The sequence below is a fragment of the Aulonocara sp. 'chitande type north' Nkhata Bay genome, linkage group LG18 (assembly GCF_057382095.1).
Source record: "Aulonocara sp. 'chitande type north' Nkhata Bay isolate Kocher_YH1m ecotype deep benthic linkage group LG18, A_spYH_male_GT1.1, whole genome shotgun sequence".
Taxonomy (NCBI): Eukaryota; Metazoa; Chordata; class Actinopteri; order Cichliformes; family Cichlidae; genus Aulonocara; species Aulonocara sp. 'chitande type north' Nkhata Bay.
In genome coordinates, this window is record NC_141361.1 from 7,107,047 (window position 1) to 7,122,139 (window position 15,093).

The following is a 15,093-nucleotide window of genomic DNA, read 5'->3' on the forward strand; positions in this document are numbered from 1 at the left end:
CAGAGTACTCTTCAGCCCCTTAGTTCACTTTTTCTAAGACTCCACTAACATGGGCTGAGGGATCAGTCAGTGACCCACTGGAAACCAGAGCGTGCTGAAGAAAAATGTGAATTGCTGGAGGCTGTTTGCAGTTACTGTGAAATCAATTGCTGAAGCACCAGTGACATATTCCTAGAGACTAGTCAATAACCCCACGACAGGCTGTCTAGGGGTTGCTGGCAGTTGCTAAGTAAAACTGGTTGTAAAGATTTATACAGTGTTGTGCTGGAAAACTTTCCTTTAGTCACAGATTACCTGTAGTTTGCATGAAAGATCCCGACTTGTCTGCAGCACTTGCTCTGCTTAGCGAGCGGACATAAACCGGAAATTGAGACTGTTCATGTTTGCAGATAAGTTGGTGTCTTCCTTTCACGGAACGGCCAGCTGAGGCATTTAGATGCTAATCAAAGCAATCACAAAGACGTTATTTTGTGCACCACAACCTTTCGGATCAACTTCACCTAAACACAGCCAGCAACCTCCAGCAACCACTCATCTGTTTACACCTTTCTTCTGATTGGCTCCTCCTTGCAAAAAGATGGTTTTGGTGGTAGATGGGCGGGGCCTATGTGCTAAAACCTACAGCTGTTTGTCTAAAATAACCATATTAGGAATATCACCAGTGAAGAGCAATCTACAGAAAATAAGGAAAACCTTTAAAATTACCTGATACATCACTAGAAGGAAAAATAACTTGTTTAAAGCCTGTTTTTAAAAACAAATTGCACAGTAAATTGCACCTGTTGTATGTTTAACTTTTAATTTCTGATCCCTTCTTCTCTTCCTGCCCTGCACTCTTCTTCTTCATCGTCATCATCAGTGGGCTCCAGACAGACGACGGCCTCCACCTGATGAAGATCCTGGCTAGAATGGCGAAAATCCAGATGACTGATTTCGCTGAGCTCTCGTATGTACATCTGTTTTTTTTTGTTTTTTTGGGGTTTTTTTTTTTTAATCTTCTGGTTACACAAAGCAGTGCACTCACTGTGTTAATGCTGCTTTTTCTTACTGGAGTCTGGGGTGAAAATCACAGTCTAACCTAATGTGATTTTTTTTTTTCTCAAAGCTTAAATATTTCATTTTCACACTGCATTAAAGGGATATAAAAAGAACCACAAACTGGCACGTTTGCTGCATTTGAGGCTCTTAATAATCCGCTCCTATTGAGAAATGATCAAGTCACACCTGTTCCAGTTCGGATGCCAATAAAGAAAGTCTGTTTACAACAGAGCTAGAACACTGGAGGTGACACGTTTCCTGCATGCAAGCAAAAACCCTGAAATAGAAGCTGAACACTTTCTTATTGAAATAAAGCCTGTCGTTCAGTGATCCAGAAACAACTTAAGGCTTCACATCTAATCACTGCAAGTTTGTGGAGTAAATATTTCTCCCAGTCTGATTCACTGGTTTAAATAATGTGTCGATCATATCTTTAAAAACGGAGCAAGAGAATACCACGAATTGACCGCAAAGTTCTTGCAACTTGATCATCAAATCTTAATCCACATGTTGAACCACATGGTAAGGATATCCAGCCAAGTCGGGGATTTGTTCACTTCTTTTCTTCTTGATAAAACACTTTAAGTCTCAGTGCTCAAATTTATCATGAGCTGCACCACAAAGATCTGATTTAAGCCCCCATTTATTTCCATTGTATATTCTGCCATTAGATCACATTAGAAGTTTCAAAACCATTTCCAGTAATCTGTATGCCGATGACGCTCAACTGTATCTCTCATACAAACCTTATGAATTATCAGTTTTAGTTGATTGGTTTAATGCAACTAATAGTTGGATAGCAAATAACTTTTTGCAGTTTAATGAAAACAAGACAGTCTCTTATTTATTTATTTGCTCCAATAAGTATTATTCAAATTGGACAGTGTCTGGGCTTTTTCTCATTCACTGTAGATGCTAACGCAAAGAATCTTGGGTTAGCTTCCATCTTTGACTTTTAAGAAATAGTGCTAAACTCAGGACTGCTGTCTGAAAAACTGAACTGGAGATGCTCGTTCATGCCTTCATCCCCTTCCACTTAGATTGTAGTAATGCTCTGTCTAAAGCAGGGGTGTCCAACTCCTGGCCCAAGGGCCGGTGTCCTGTAGGTTTTAGATCTCACCCTGGGTCAACACACCTTCAAGACATGTTGAGGAGGTAATTTAGCCATTTAAATCAGCTGTGTTGGATCACGGACACACCTAAAACCTGAAGTTGGACACTCCTGGTCTAAAGCATCTAATAATCTCCTCCAGTCTGTCAAATTCTTTTGCAAAGGTTCTTATGAATTCTGTCATGTCTTACCATTGTTAAAGCATCTACACTGGCTTCTAATCAAATGTAGGTGTCAGTTTAAAATCTTGATTCTTACTTTTATGGCCTTTATGTCCAGACACACCCAGCCTCCCTTCCGCTAAAGATGGAGCAGTGTGTGTTAGCTCGAGACAGAAGATTCTGTCATGTTCCTTATCATCAAACTACTCTAGAAGACAAGCGAATATTGGATTAATCTGAGCAGTACGAATCCTAGCTGGGAAGACATTGTTGTTCTGTTTTTTCCATCACTAACCACTGTGTCCCTGAGGGGTCATTTGACTCATTTACCGGCATGGTTTAGCTCTTTTACAGGTAAATACAATGATTAATACAACTTAAAACCAGGTCCTTATTTACCCCTTACTACGAAATCGTCTCAAACTTGTAACTATCCCCACTACCTGCCTAACTCTTCATTTTGCTTATCTTTAAACCAGTTCTTCGCAGTGTGTCTTTGTTAACGAATTTGTCCTCACAATCCAGGTGCGCACACCCACAATTCAAAGCCTCAGCCATGTGTTCTGTTCTAGAAGCTAAAAATAAAAACATTTAAATGCTTACGATGTCGTTTAAAGCTCTCTTTGCCCTGTAATGTAGCGGCGCCTCTGGACATGTAGTCCTACCAGCTGTCAGGCAGCCAAACCGCTGAATAGAAATGAGAACAACATCAAGAAAACACTTCAGTATTTTTCAGTTCAGCAACACAGACCGTATGAGCAAAGATCTGTAGATGAGTCACAACATCCATAGTCTGCTTTACCGTCTCAACAACAACCATTTCGTACCTGTAGGCTGGAGTGGGCAGCAATTTTCTCAAAGGGCGAGCATCACATACTAAAACTCTTCAAATATTCCCAGTAGAAGATGAGCAGCGTCGGCTGCTCCACAGTTACCCTCCAGCATGACGGATCAGAGAGGGCAAACTGGTGGGATCAAAGCAGAGTGGCAGAAAGCATTAAAATCAGAAGTGGGGGAAAAAAAAGGAAGGGAAAACAGTGCCCTTACAGACTAGGAACCCAAGGACGTCGCCTTATTTTCATTCTGTCAACATTTTTTCCTGCTCTGAGGGGGTAATAAAGCAATGAGCGTTGTTGGTCGACGGTATTGACGTGTTAGAGACGAGCAGCCGTTGACTACAATCATTTATTAATGAGAATGAACTCTGCCTGAACTCTTTCTCTCCATGTGTCTTTCTGTTTTTCGATCATTCTGTTATTCGTTTCTCCGTCTTTGCCTCTACCTATTCCTATTTCGTCTTCCCTCCTTCAGGTTTCTGCTTTCTTAGTTTGTCTCAGTCTGTATGTCCTTTCTATATTTCTGTAAGTAACTTTATGCCCCCTCAGCACCTCCTCACTTTCTCTCCCTCCCTTTCAGTCTTTCCCCTCCACAGGTGACTTTGCATGGAGTATCAATTGAATTCTCAATGCTGTGAGCTGCAACAGCAAAACAATTGCTACTGTGGGGGTTTGGATATGAACACACTGTTGGGGATTATAGCCAGCCTACAGACGGTGTTTGCTGTATTTTATCTGTGAATAAACATGTGTCTGGTCACAGTTAAATAGGATTTTACAGCCTGAGATTGATCATTGAAATGTGAAAATAGGTGAATTGCAAGGTTAATTAAAACTTTGATCTCCTGACCATTCCCTTAATTGCTGAGATCTGAGAACATTGAGATATTGCTAAAAACCCGGAGGTCCGCATCTTCCGAAGGCTCTTTATTACACAAACTAACCCAACTCAGGGTTCACTTACTTTTTTACAGAAATTTGAACCAATAAGGAAAAAGTATGCCTCTGGCACCATTTCCTGAGGTAACCAAAGAGATGAGAGACATCTTCATGGAATATGGTACTAGATGAAGTTAGGATAATGGGCAGGGCTCCCCCAGGTTATTTTTTTTGCTGTACTGAACTGCCATTCCACAGCACTACATGAGTCAGTCGACACTGAAATAAACCACAACAACAACATCCATCTCTTTACCGAATGTTCAGTGCTCTTCAGTCTCGTGTAAATATAGCGGCAGATTGCACATTGATAACAAATACAGCCTGGTCCCGGTCCACAGACCGATTGGCTCGAGGACCGATTGGCAGGCAGAAGGCTCATAAGACAACTGGGACGTGACGTCAATGTAGGGATCCTGACAGCATTGGAAAATAGAAGCGATGAAGAAAATCGAACACTTGGAATAGCAAATACTCACACGTCCTGCAGACGAATAAAGACGCAACTGAGCAAACAGATCTTCAGTATTGAACCATGACTTCATTCAAGGCCATATTCAGCAAATGGAGATTGATCTTTTGCAGTGGCTGTTCTGAAATTATCTGTTAGATATCTGCCTGATTATTTCCATATGCGTTGTGTTATAATGCAAAATTCATTCAGTCTTTAGGCCTCAAATAACATTGATTAACACAATCTAATGCGTTGAGTTTACCTAAACTCTGGTCTGTGTAGTTTTCTACAGTATATTGGTGACAGTTATACTAGTCCAAATGTGAAATTGTCAACTGTTTATTTCAGATATCAAATCCTTAAAGGTGACCAAACTCAAAAAACATCAATCAGTCACTAATCTACTCCCTTTGTTTTTTTAAAAATGAGATGGTGAGATAAAAACCTGTATATGAATTCTCAGTCTGTGTTGTAAAAATGATAGAATGAAGAATACTTCTAGCCTCAGTTGTTCACTTTTTCGAGTGTGGTGCACGATGGGCACAATATAATGTAACACTCAGCTGAACAGGTGGAAAAAGATAAAACTGAAAGCTCCGGAAACAAAACAACGAAGTTTACTTAAAATGCATTTTCCTTTGAAGTTTAGCGCGAGGACGCTAATTCACAGTTTATTTGGTGCTTTGTAGAATTAGTTTGGATTATTTGTTATCTTGTTAGTACAGCATATTTTTTGGTGTTGGTTTTTCAGTTCATGTTGGCTGGTGTTTGTCTTCTAAGAGGTGAAATTTTGACACTGTTAAATGGATAGAATTACTAGGAAAGCATTGCTTTTTATACTTGCATTGTACAGTGTAACTCCATTCACTGTTGATAAAGCAACGTCCAAATTGAACTGAACTCGGCCTGGGTTGAAGGGAAGCAGAGAGAGTAGGAATCCATGTCTACAGTCTTCTATTTGTGAGAGTGTGTGGACAGGTGGGGATTGGGTGGCTTGGGGTCGCATGATTCACACACATGCATACCTACACACGCGCGCACACACACACTCTTTCTCTCCACCCCCTCCGCTTGGCCCCCGTCGTTGCTTGGCACCTTGCCGTGCTGCTCGGCTGCTGCATTGAGTCCCTGGGTGGCCCGTACTGTTCCCCTGTTCTAATGCACCTTTTGTCTTTGTTCTCCTATTCTGGGAATGAAAGAAGGGAGCTATACAGTGGGGAGAGTGATGGATAGGAGGCAGAGAAAACGAGAGAGCGACTGAGAGAGAGAGAGAGATACAGAGAGCGCAAGGGAGGCAGAGAGAGAGGGAGAGAAATCCAGGGGTCTCTTTTGTTGTGAGCGCAGTGAAAGCCCAGCAGGGGGAGCCGCCTAGACAATTTGTCAGATGCACCACGCTTATTTTCCAAGGCTGCCCGGCTCCTCGCCACTGTGGCAACAGCAGTCACCTTAAATGGAATAAATAAGCTCAGGAACATAGGGCTCAGACTGACACTAATTTCTCAGCCTGCCTGTGGTTTCCAACACCATACTCTGAAACCGCACTAAAAACTGGTGGTTGCAGATAGTTTAAAAATATCCATTTACTTGTATCCAATATCATATTTCCCATTGCATACATTTAATGATAGAAATCTCATCTTATTCTGTATGCAGTCTTTGTAAGTTATCCGAACACCTTTTATGGGACCGTTTTTTCCATCAAATGCAAATACGAGTGAATTATCCCTGCTTTTAAATTTACCCTCAAATACTTTTTACCTTATAAAGTATTGTGGTATTTAAACAGCTTTATTTATTATATTTAGGTAAACTCAGTCCTAAAATAAGATGTGATATTGCATTAGAAATAATTGATATAATATCCCTCTAGTTCCCTATTTCGCTTTGAGCTATAAAAGTATTTGAGATAGCAGTTGTAGTATTTATCTGTTTGAGCTGTCGGTATAGGTGATAAACTTGTAGCTTTTTCTTATTTGCCTTAATGTCTCGTTACAGTAGTGTGGTAGAGAGAACATGCTGTATTATTATGGGTTTCATAGATTATCTGATTTGCTTTTATCAGTTTGAAGGACAGAGCGAGGCTCTGTGGTTCTCTGAGAAAACTTGTATAGCCTTGGGAGGATTTTTTTTCTTTATTTGTATCAGCAGGAACTGTAAGATTACATATCCTGTCAAACATGGCATATAGCACTGGCCTAGCTGAACCTGCACCTATCAGGTCAGTTTCCTTAAACCAAAAAAATCCTTGAAAAATAATAATTTTTTTTAAAGCAGTACAAACGTTTAAGTGATATATAAATTTATAACCTGTGGAAATGTCCAGCTGCTTTATTCAGCCATCTTAATTTAAAAAAATACTACTTCTGGGTTTTAAATACTTTTGATCCTTCTTGGTTTATATTTGATGAAGTTTGTTCAAGTGCAAAAAATCTTTAACTGTTTCTATGGGAAGTTTTCTACTTTTTTTTTTTTTTTTTAAAGTAGAAAACTTCCCATCTATTCTCTTCCGCTTATCCTTATCCAGGTTGTCGGTAAAGGGGGTTTGGTTTTGGTTCATTTTTTGTTTTTTTGTCAGAAAAAATATGTTTGCTATTAGAAGCTGGTGTTAAATGTTTAGTTCCACGAACTAACTTTATTTTGCAGAGTCCTGTATCTGCCCCTCATACGCCTAACCTCTATCCACTGCGCAAACTTCATCCATTTACCATGCAGGGACACTGCAGACACCTTACACAGCCTCAGCAGCTTAGTACAGCCCCAATTCCAGAAAAGGCTGGATGTTTTACTATTTCATGAAAAACATTTGCTCCTTTTAAATTTGACAGCAGCAACACGTTTCAAAAGGTTGGTACAGAGGAAAGGCTTAAAAATTAAGTGGTACTCAAAGGAAACAGCTGAAGGAAAATGTTCCAACTAATTAGGTTAATTCGAAATATGTCTGTAGTATGATTGGGTATAAAATTTTATCCTGTCTTCCTTCTCTCTCAGCCTGGTTCTGCCGGAGGTTTCTTCCTGTTAAAAGGGAGTTTTTCCTTCCCACTGTCGCCAAAGTGCTTGCTCATTGGGGGTCATATGATTGTTGGGGTTTTCTCTGTATGCATTATTGTAGGGTCTACCTTACAATATGGGGCGACTGTTGTTGTGATTTGGTGCTGTATAAATAAAATTGGATTGAAAAAGAACATCTTAGAGAGGCAGAGTTCCTCTGAAGTAAAGGAGGGCAGAGTATCTGTAATCTGACAAAAATGTCTACATATTTTCAGAATAACGTTCCTCAACATAAAATTGTTAAGATTTTAAATATTTTATCATCTTCTGATACATAATCTAAATATTCACAGAATCTTGGTGAAATCTCTGTGCACTAAGCAGAGAGCCAAAAATCAATATTGGAGCCATGCCACTCTTTGGATCGTTGGGTAGGACTGCATTTAAAAATGAGGATGATTCTTTAATGGAACTCATTGCACAGACTCAGAAATCATTGTTCTGTGGACACATGAATCAAAATGTATAGTTCTTTTTGGAAAGCATGGAAAGGACCATCCTCAGGACTAAAGTGGAGAGGCACCATCTGGTTTGTTATCAGCCCTCAATCAAAGGCCTGCATCTCTGATAGATTGTGGGTTCATGAGTGCCTATGGAATTAGCACCTTGCACATCTGGAAAGGCAAAATCAATGAAAGATCATTTGAAAAGATATACGGAGGTTTTATATCAATATATACTCCCATCTAGATCATGGCTTTTTCAGGACAAGACTTACATATTTTAGCAAGACAATGGTAGACCACATAATGCAGCTATTACAACAGCACGACTTTGAAGGAGAAGAGTCCAGTAGAACTGGGCTCTCCCACAGGTCCAGCAGCTGGTCTCATCATGTCCCAGATGTCCAGATGTAAACATGTCCCTGCCCTGACTTTGTTGACATGAGTTTCTGAAATCAAATTCAAAAAGAATTTTCTCAGCTTAAACATTTGCGTGTTTCCTGTGTTCTGCTGTGGATAAAATGTAGGTTTGTGAGATTTGCAAATGATTGCATTCTCTTTTTATCTATGTATATAGTGTCCTGACTTCTTTGAAATTGGATTCGTATATTAAAACAACAAAAGTATCTCTGAACAAAGTAGTCATCGACCTGTGAAACCTCAGCCACTGAAAAGACAACAAAACTTCCCTTTTCTAACAATTTCCTCTCGGGGCTGCAGCCAGAGATCAGCAGCGGTTCGACGAGCCTCCAGCAAAACTTCCAACACTGGCAACGTATGAATCATAAAAGTGAGCCTACACACTGTGCCAGGACACAAAACAAACCTGGAGAGTGACTCACACCCTTACATTTCATTTGGAACAATTCAATACTGATTAGATAATACTGACGGTGAGCACTTTCAGCAAAACGGCCTTGGAAATGTTTTTAGCTGCCACGTTGGCCTGGTAGTGGTTGAGGGCAACGCGGTGAGCGGGAGGGAAGTGCTGATGTGGGTGGCTTCTCAGAGCCTTTGACTGTAGCTGGCTGCCGAATAATGATGGCTCTTGTGTAACCATCAGTGAGTGTAGACTAGAGGTTTAAAAAAAATTATTTATTTTATTGAAACATGAGGGTCTGGGTGATGTAATGTCTGTGTCTGAGCTGAAGGTCCATATCTAAGAGCTGCCACTAGGAGGAGAGAGTGGGCCTGAACTGTCTGGATGTGAGGATGATGATGATGATGATGATGATGATGACAGACTGGATACAAACTGAGGCCATAGGTGTGAACACTTAGTGTTTTGTATCATATTTTATATCATACCTTTTTAAGAACTGTCACAGCGTTTGGCACAAATCAATAAAATCACAAAGGATGTGTCTCCCTCAAAGCAAGCAAAGTGAAATAATAACTCAAATAATAGTGAATGCATTCAAAAGCCGACACTTTCTTTTCCTCCAACTGTGAACATTAAGGTTCAAATGAAATACCTCTATCTTATTTACCCCTTGGGCACTTGTCAGAAAACTCGCACACCATATAAACTTTAATCTGCAGCTTCTGTCCTGCAGAGTCCTTCCACAGTCCTTTTTCTGTGCTAAAATAATCCAACTCGTTATCACTTCATGTTCGATATGCATATACATTTCAGTGTGTATTATGGTCTGTATGCAATTTTTTTTTCTTGTCTTTAAAAAAAGTCATTATATTAATGTCATTACTCTTGATGGTGAAACTGGAGCTGTTCATATAGTTTGACTTGACTCTGACACATCTGAGCATGATTGTAAATTTGTGCGTTCTAAGTAAATGGACAGTAAAAACAACAAGTTAACACCAGCTCTATTTCCAAAGTGTTTTTAAGCATGTGGTCCACACATTTGTAGGTTTGAGTTTCTTTTCCTTTATATTTTTTCGGCGAATGATTTTAGTTCTTTGTGTTTTCTGGCATTGTGGTTTTCGCCCTTAATAGTTGTAGTCATAGTTGTGTAATAATGTAAAGTAGTCCTGATTCTCTCTGTGTTATGTCAGGTCACCTGCTACAGTTCCTTTCAAGTTCTCTGTGTTCTTGTGCTTAGCTAGTTTCTTTTTTTCCCCCTGTTGTTATTATTATTATTATTATTATTATTATTATTATTATTATTATTATGTAGTCTCTGGTCTCTTAGGTTCCCTCTTTGAACTGAATCCTGACAAATGCGACTGCTCATAACTCTTAAATTTTAAAAGTCAGCTGACTAAAAAGTCTGTGTACTTCTCTGACTACTGCAGAGAAGTATCATATCCTGCACAATAAGGGTTTTATTTTTTAAACAGAAATGCACTTCTTTCTTTCTACAACAACAAATGTTTCTATTGCACTTTATTTTTAGAGTTTCTTGTTGTTGTTGGCTATTTCTAGTATTTATGGTCACATCATTTAAATATATAGTGCTGTTTGTTGTTTTCATCTGAATGATGTGATGGCTTTAAATGTTATCTAGAGCATTAAAGTCTTTCAGTGTGTAAAGTACTGTGTAAGCTTTTACATTTCTTAATCACTAAATTTGTTTGTTTTTATACTGTTCTATTGATTTATTTCAAGATTTGCCGACCTTAAAAATATGATTTTAGCTTTTCAGGCTCACTTTGTTACGTTTCTCTTCAGTGAGGTACATATTTTCTTAAGGTTCAGTCTTCAGGCACGTTCAGGTGTTGTTATTCCTTCAGTCAAAGACTAAAATGATGTTTTAGCACTTACAGTATGACAGGGTTTGCTTCAGTTGTCAGTCATGTAGTCAGGGTCCCTGTCACTCTTTTGTTCAGCTGGGAGCGTGTTTGATTTCAGTTTAGCACACCAGATATATCTGCAGTGCCTCCACCCCCACCGCCTTCCCTCCGCCTTTGCAATTAGTTATCATGATGCTGCTGCTGGATGCTTGTTAGATTCAAGTTTATATTAAAGTGTGTTGCTCTACAGATTGAGAGACGAGGTGTAAGGCCAAAAGCTTTTAGCATTGCGATCATCAGAAACAATGTGTCAAAAGCTGCGTTAATACATGTTGGGTTTTTTTTGAAAAATGATAAATTGAAGCAATAGAAGATATAAAATCACCTCCTGTGCGCTTCTTTTGCCCGGTGAGTGACAAGGTTATTTACAAGGTTCAAAGTCAATGTGGTGTCTTTGTGCTGGCGCTGCCCTGGGTAGCAGAGGCCGACAGATGGATATGTGATCAACTCAACATGAGCGATTTTACCTCTTCATCACACACGGAGAGTGTGCCTGTGCCGGCTGATGAATCACTTCATAGATGTGACAAATATATCGGCCTCATACCTCGGAGGAGAAATAATGGTCGGAAAAATGAGCTGCTGTGTTGTGTGGTGTTCCTGGGACAGACTGACTCGTTTTGTAATATTTTGTGTCTTTGGCTGCTAAGTTAACATGAAAGTACAAATATGTGTAACGTGGTGAAAACACGGCAGCGTGTAGTGGAAAAGTAAAGGTAAATGTACATCTTTTATTGAACACTTCTATCACATGCGTGGATTACTAATTCGACTTCATCTAATTAGTTGTCGTTGCAGCTTATATGTTAAAATAATGTGGAATTACTGTTGCATGTAAAACAACATGTGAATATGAGTCTGGGCTTTTCATGTTTTTCTTTGATATTCTGGCCTCTGGGCTCAAGAAACCCAATTAAAATCCCACAATAACAGTTTTAAATACTTCATGATAATGTTAAATGAAGGCTGGTCATCCAACTTTTACAAAGGTTTGAAAAGTAAACACTTTGAGGTTTTTAGAGTGTAGAGACTGGCTAAATTGTACTGTACACTGTACTGATGGACTGTGTTAGAATGTACTCTTTTAGAGACAAATCTTATATTTTTACATTGATTTCGCTTGTAAATGCATGAGAACATTGGTTCAATAGGTCTATGCATGCAGTGCATTTTGTACAGAAGTGCAAAGCACAAAGGAGTACAGAGTCAAGACACATTATATGCGGTGGGCTTCTGTACAAAAGGTGAATCTGCTTTTATTTTGCACATTTCTCTTAATTATTTTGCTGATCCTTTTAGTTTAATTATTATAATAGAAGAGGCCGACCCCACAGTCTGCAAAATGCACTCAAAAGCACCAATGAAAACAATTTAAATCCATCAATGTGAAACCACTTTGAACACGTTTTTTTTCGGCAGCATTAGGATAGGACCTGCTCCATTAATGATGTCACCATATTTTATAACAGTGTTGTTACAGCAGCAGTTACTTCCTTTAGCGGCGCACAATACATCCTGGTGGGGGACTTCGTAATATATCTTCCTGCTGGGCCTTTAGTCTGAATTACAGCAGGAAAAACAAAAGGTTAATCACATTGGGAGACTCCGCTTTGGCTCTGACCACCCAGCTTCTCTGCGTCTCTCCCTCAGTGTTTCAATTCAAGCTGCTTTATTGGAATAAATGTTGGATGAACAGGGTAAAAAAAGCTCTTTCCAAAGCACCCTAAAAAGGACTACATATGTCTTTTGCTTCTTTTTCTGCTCATATTCTTGCCTTTGTTTTTACCTCTTAGTTCCTGTCCCCTTGAATTTACATCTATCATGGCAAAGTGCATCACAGTCACCATATATTGAATCAAAATGTAAATGTATTATAAACCAGGCAGCTGGAAATGTGTTTGCTCTTCTGAGAATCACGTATCAGAGTATCCTGATTCTCCTTTCTTCATTTCCTTGCGTGCTTAAATGCCAGTGGGCGCATTACATTGAGATTCAAGAGGTTATCTCGCTGTGGTGATGGGGATTGCAGCAGCCTAAAGGATCGCCACAGGTTGAAGCATTTTTTTTTTTCTCTCAAGTGCATGTATGGCTGAGCTTTAATGAGCAAAACTTCTTATCTGCGGGTGTCTGAAAAACAACACCTAGCCGCCAAGGGAAATAGATTCAGAAGATGCCTTTTGTAAAGCTTCTAAATGTGTGTATGTGTGTCTTTCACAGGGTGGTGGGCCCGGCTGTGACCTTCAAAGTGAGTCCCAACGCTCAGAACGTCAGCACCGCAGATGTGGCCAACGTGGCTGGTAGGTAGTAATGTTGTCTTTATACTGACAGAGGAAAAGACAACCCATTATCATTGGCTTGCTGCTGCACCTGAGGCCCCAGATGAACATTTTTCAAAACTTATGACTCCTCCAAGAATTCTTTTTTTTTTCCTACTGAGTATTCTGCCACATCCAAGCAGGCATTTTGTGGCAAGTTATTTAATTCCTTTGTGTTCACTTTGGCTAAGTATTTGGTACTGGTCCATTTTGAAAGAAAGCCAGCTGGGTTTTCTGTTTTGTTACAAATCTTCAAGCAGCCATGTTTGCCTCCATCATGGAAATCCATCCGAAGAGTTGGATATGTGCCTAAATAAACAAGCTAGAAAAAAACAAAACAGGGACACCAGATATTTGTTGTGTTTGGAGAATGAGTTATTTCATTAATGCCACACAAAGAAAAAAACAGAAGTTTTCTCACAAGGAAGAATCAGCTTTTGGACAACTTTAAAGCCAACCAACCAGCATGATTAACATGGTTATACTAAATGTTGCTGTAATAAAGCATCAAAGGGCTTCAGCATGTTGCTGTTTTTGGATAAAAAGCTTAAAATACCAACTGTACACTACTTGTTTAATGCCAGGTTGTTCTAAGAACCCTGGGCTAGTGACTTATGCATGATTTATAACTTGGTAGCAGGCTATGGAGTAGCCATGGCGATACATGCAGTCTGCCATACAAAACTATCAACCCGTCAGATGATAGCTGATGGTTTCCCTGTTTGCATAATTAAATGTTAAATGGGACATAATAAGATGGACAATTAGTATCCTATAAATAACTAAAAGGTACAACTGCAGTAGAGTTAATGAGTCAGTACATAGCAGGAGATCAGCCAGTACATTTTTTTTTTTCTTGCCTTCAGATTCTGAAGATGCATAAGCAGATTTCTGTGTAAAGCTTAAACTTCCTTTGACTTGCTCGTTAATGTGCCACTTGTTTGCAGTTTCTAGCTGTTCCTAACAGGTATGTTTCTCCACAAACTTTTTTTTTTTCAAGAAATACATCTCATTAAAGAAGTAAAAATACAATAGGGAGCCTAATTTTGCCCCTACTTGCCTCTGCTAAAATTACCATCTGCTGCCTTTGTACCTTTCTCTCTCACATTTAGCTTTCCCTGGACATGCTCACACACATTAGACTGACTGCAAGTAAGTTGGAGGAATAATGCATGAGTCACCTCCTCCAAAATGTTCAAAATGACGCACTTACAACCATACATCACATTTTACTTTTTGGAACTCACACCGAGAGAGATTATTTACTTTTAGTTAAAGAGTCAACATCATAAGAATTAAGAACATTTCAAGTAAGAACACTGGTATAAAGTGAATTTTTCCGTGTGGAAGAGGGACTCAGGTAGCAAACCAAAGGTTCTACAGGATCTCTGTATAAAAAAACGGCAATCACAGCTCACGATTAAAAAAAAAAAAGACATTTACCTTCGTGAAGGATTTATTAATCGATGCTGAAGGAACCAGTGTTTTATTTTTAATCGAAAAATGTAAAAATTGCCACAAACTCTTCACATGCACTAAACGGAGGTGGCACATAATGGGTTCAAATGAGTAATGGGTTAGATGCCGTCACCGCTTAAAGGTAAAAGCTTCTCCTCCGAGGTCTTTGTCGCCAGTATAAGGAGTACCATCTCAGGTGGGGGTGACAACACCATCACATATTTTACACAACAATCACAGTAGGTGGCCTATGGAAAATGGTGCTGTTTTTTCTTTTTACCACTGTGTTTCAGCTCAGGTAAGTCTGCCCCAAAATGTTCTTTCCTGACCTTCATCAGCTAGTTTCAGTGTCTAAGCTGAACGAAATGGTTCAGGTGTTTGAATAATTCTAATAATCACTGAAATATTGACAAGATTGCCTCAGTGGTCCAACAGGAGACTCATATCCCAGTCTCCAGAGTGCAACTCTTTGTTTTTAGCAGCTCCACCCCCGCCACTGCTAATTTTATTGGTCTTTTGTGCCGCTACCTCGTATG

The 15,093-nt window shown here is 39.4% G+C and overlaps 1 protein-coding gene across 1 annotated transcript in view; it reads left to right on the forward strand.

Annotated features, from left to right (window-relative positions):
- Window positions 1–15,093, forward strand: part of LOC147307892 (receptor-type tyrosine-protein phosphatase N2-like) — a 216,082-nt gene that overhangs the window by 63,953 nt on the left and 137,036 nt on the right. Inside the window, exons 10-11 of the mRNA XM_086270826.1 lie at window positions 860–946; window positions 13,002–13,081. Coding sequence (XP_086126952.1) covers window positions 860–946; window positions 13,002–13,081 — 167 coding nt within the window. The remainder of the gene's footprint in view (window positions 1–859; window positions 947–13,001; window positions 13,082–15,093) is intronic.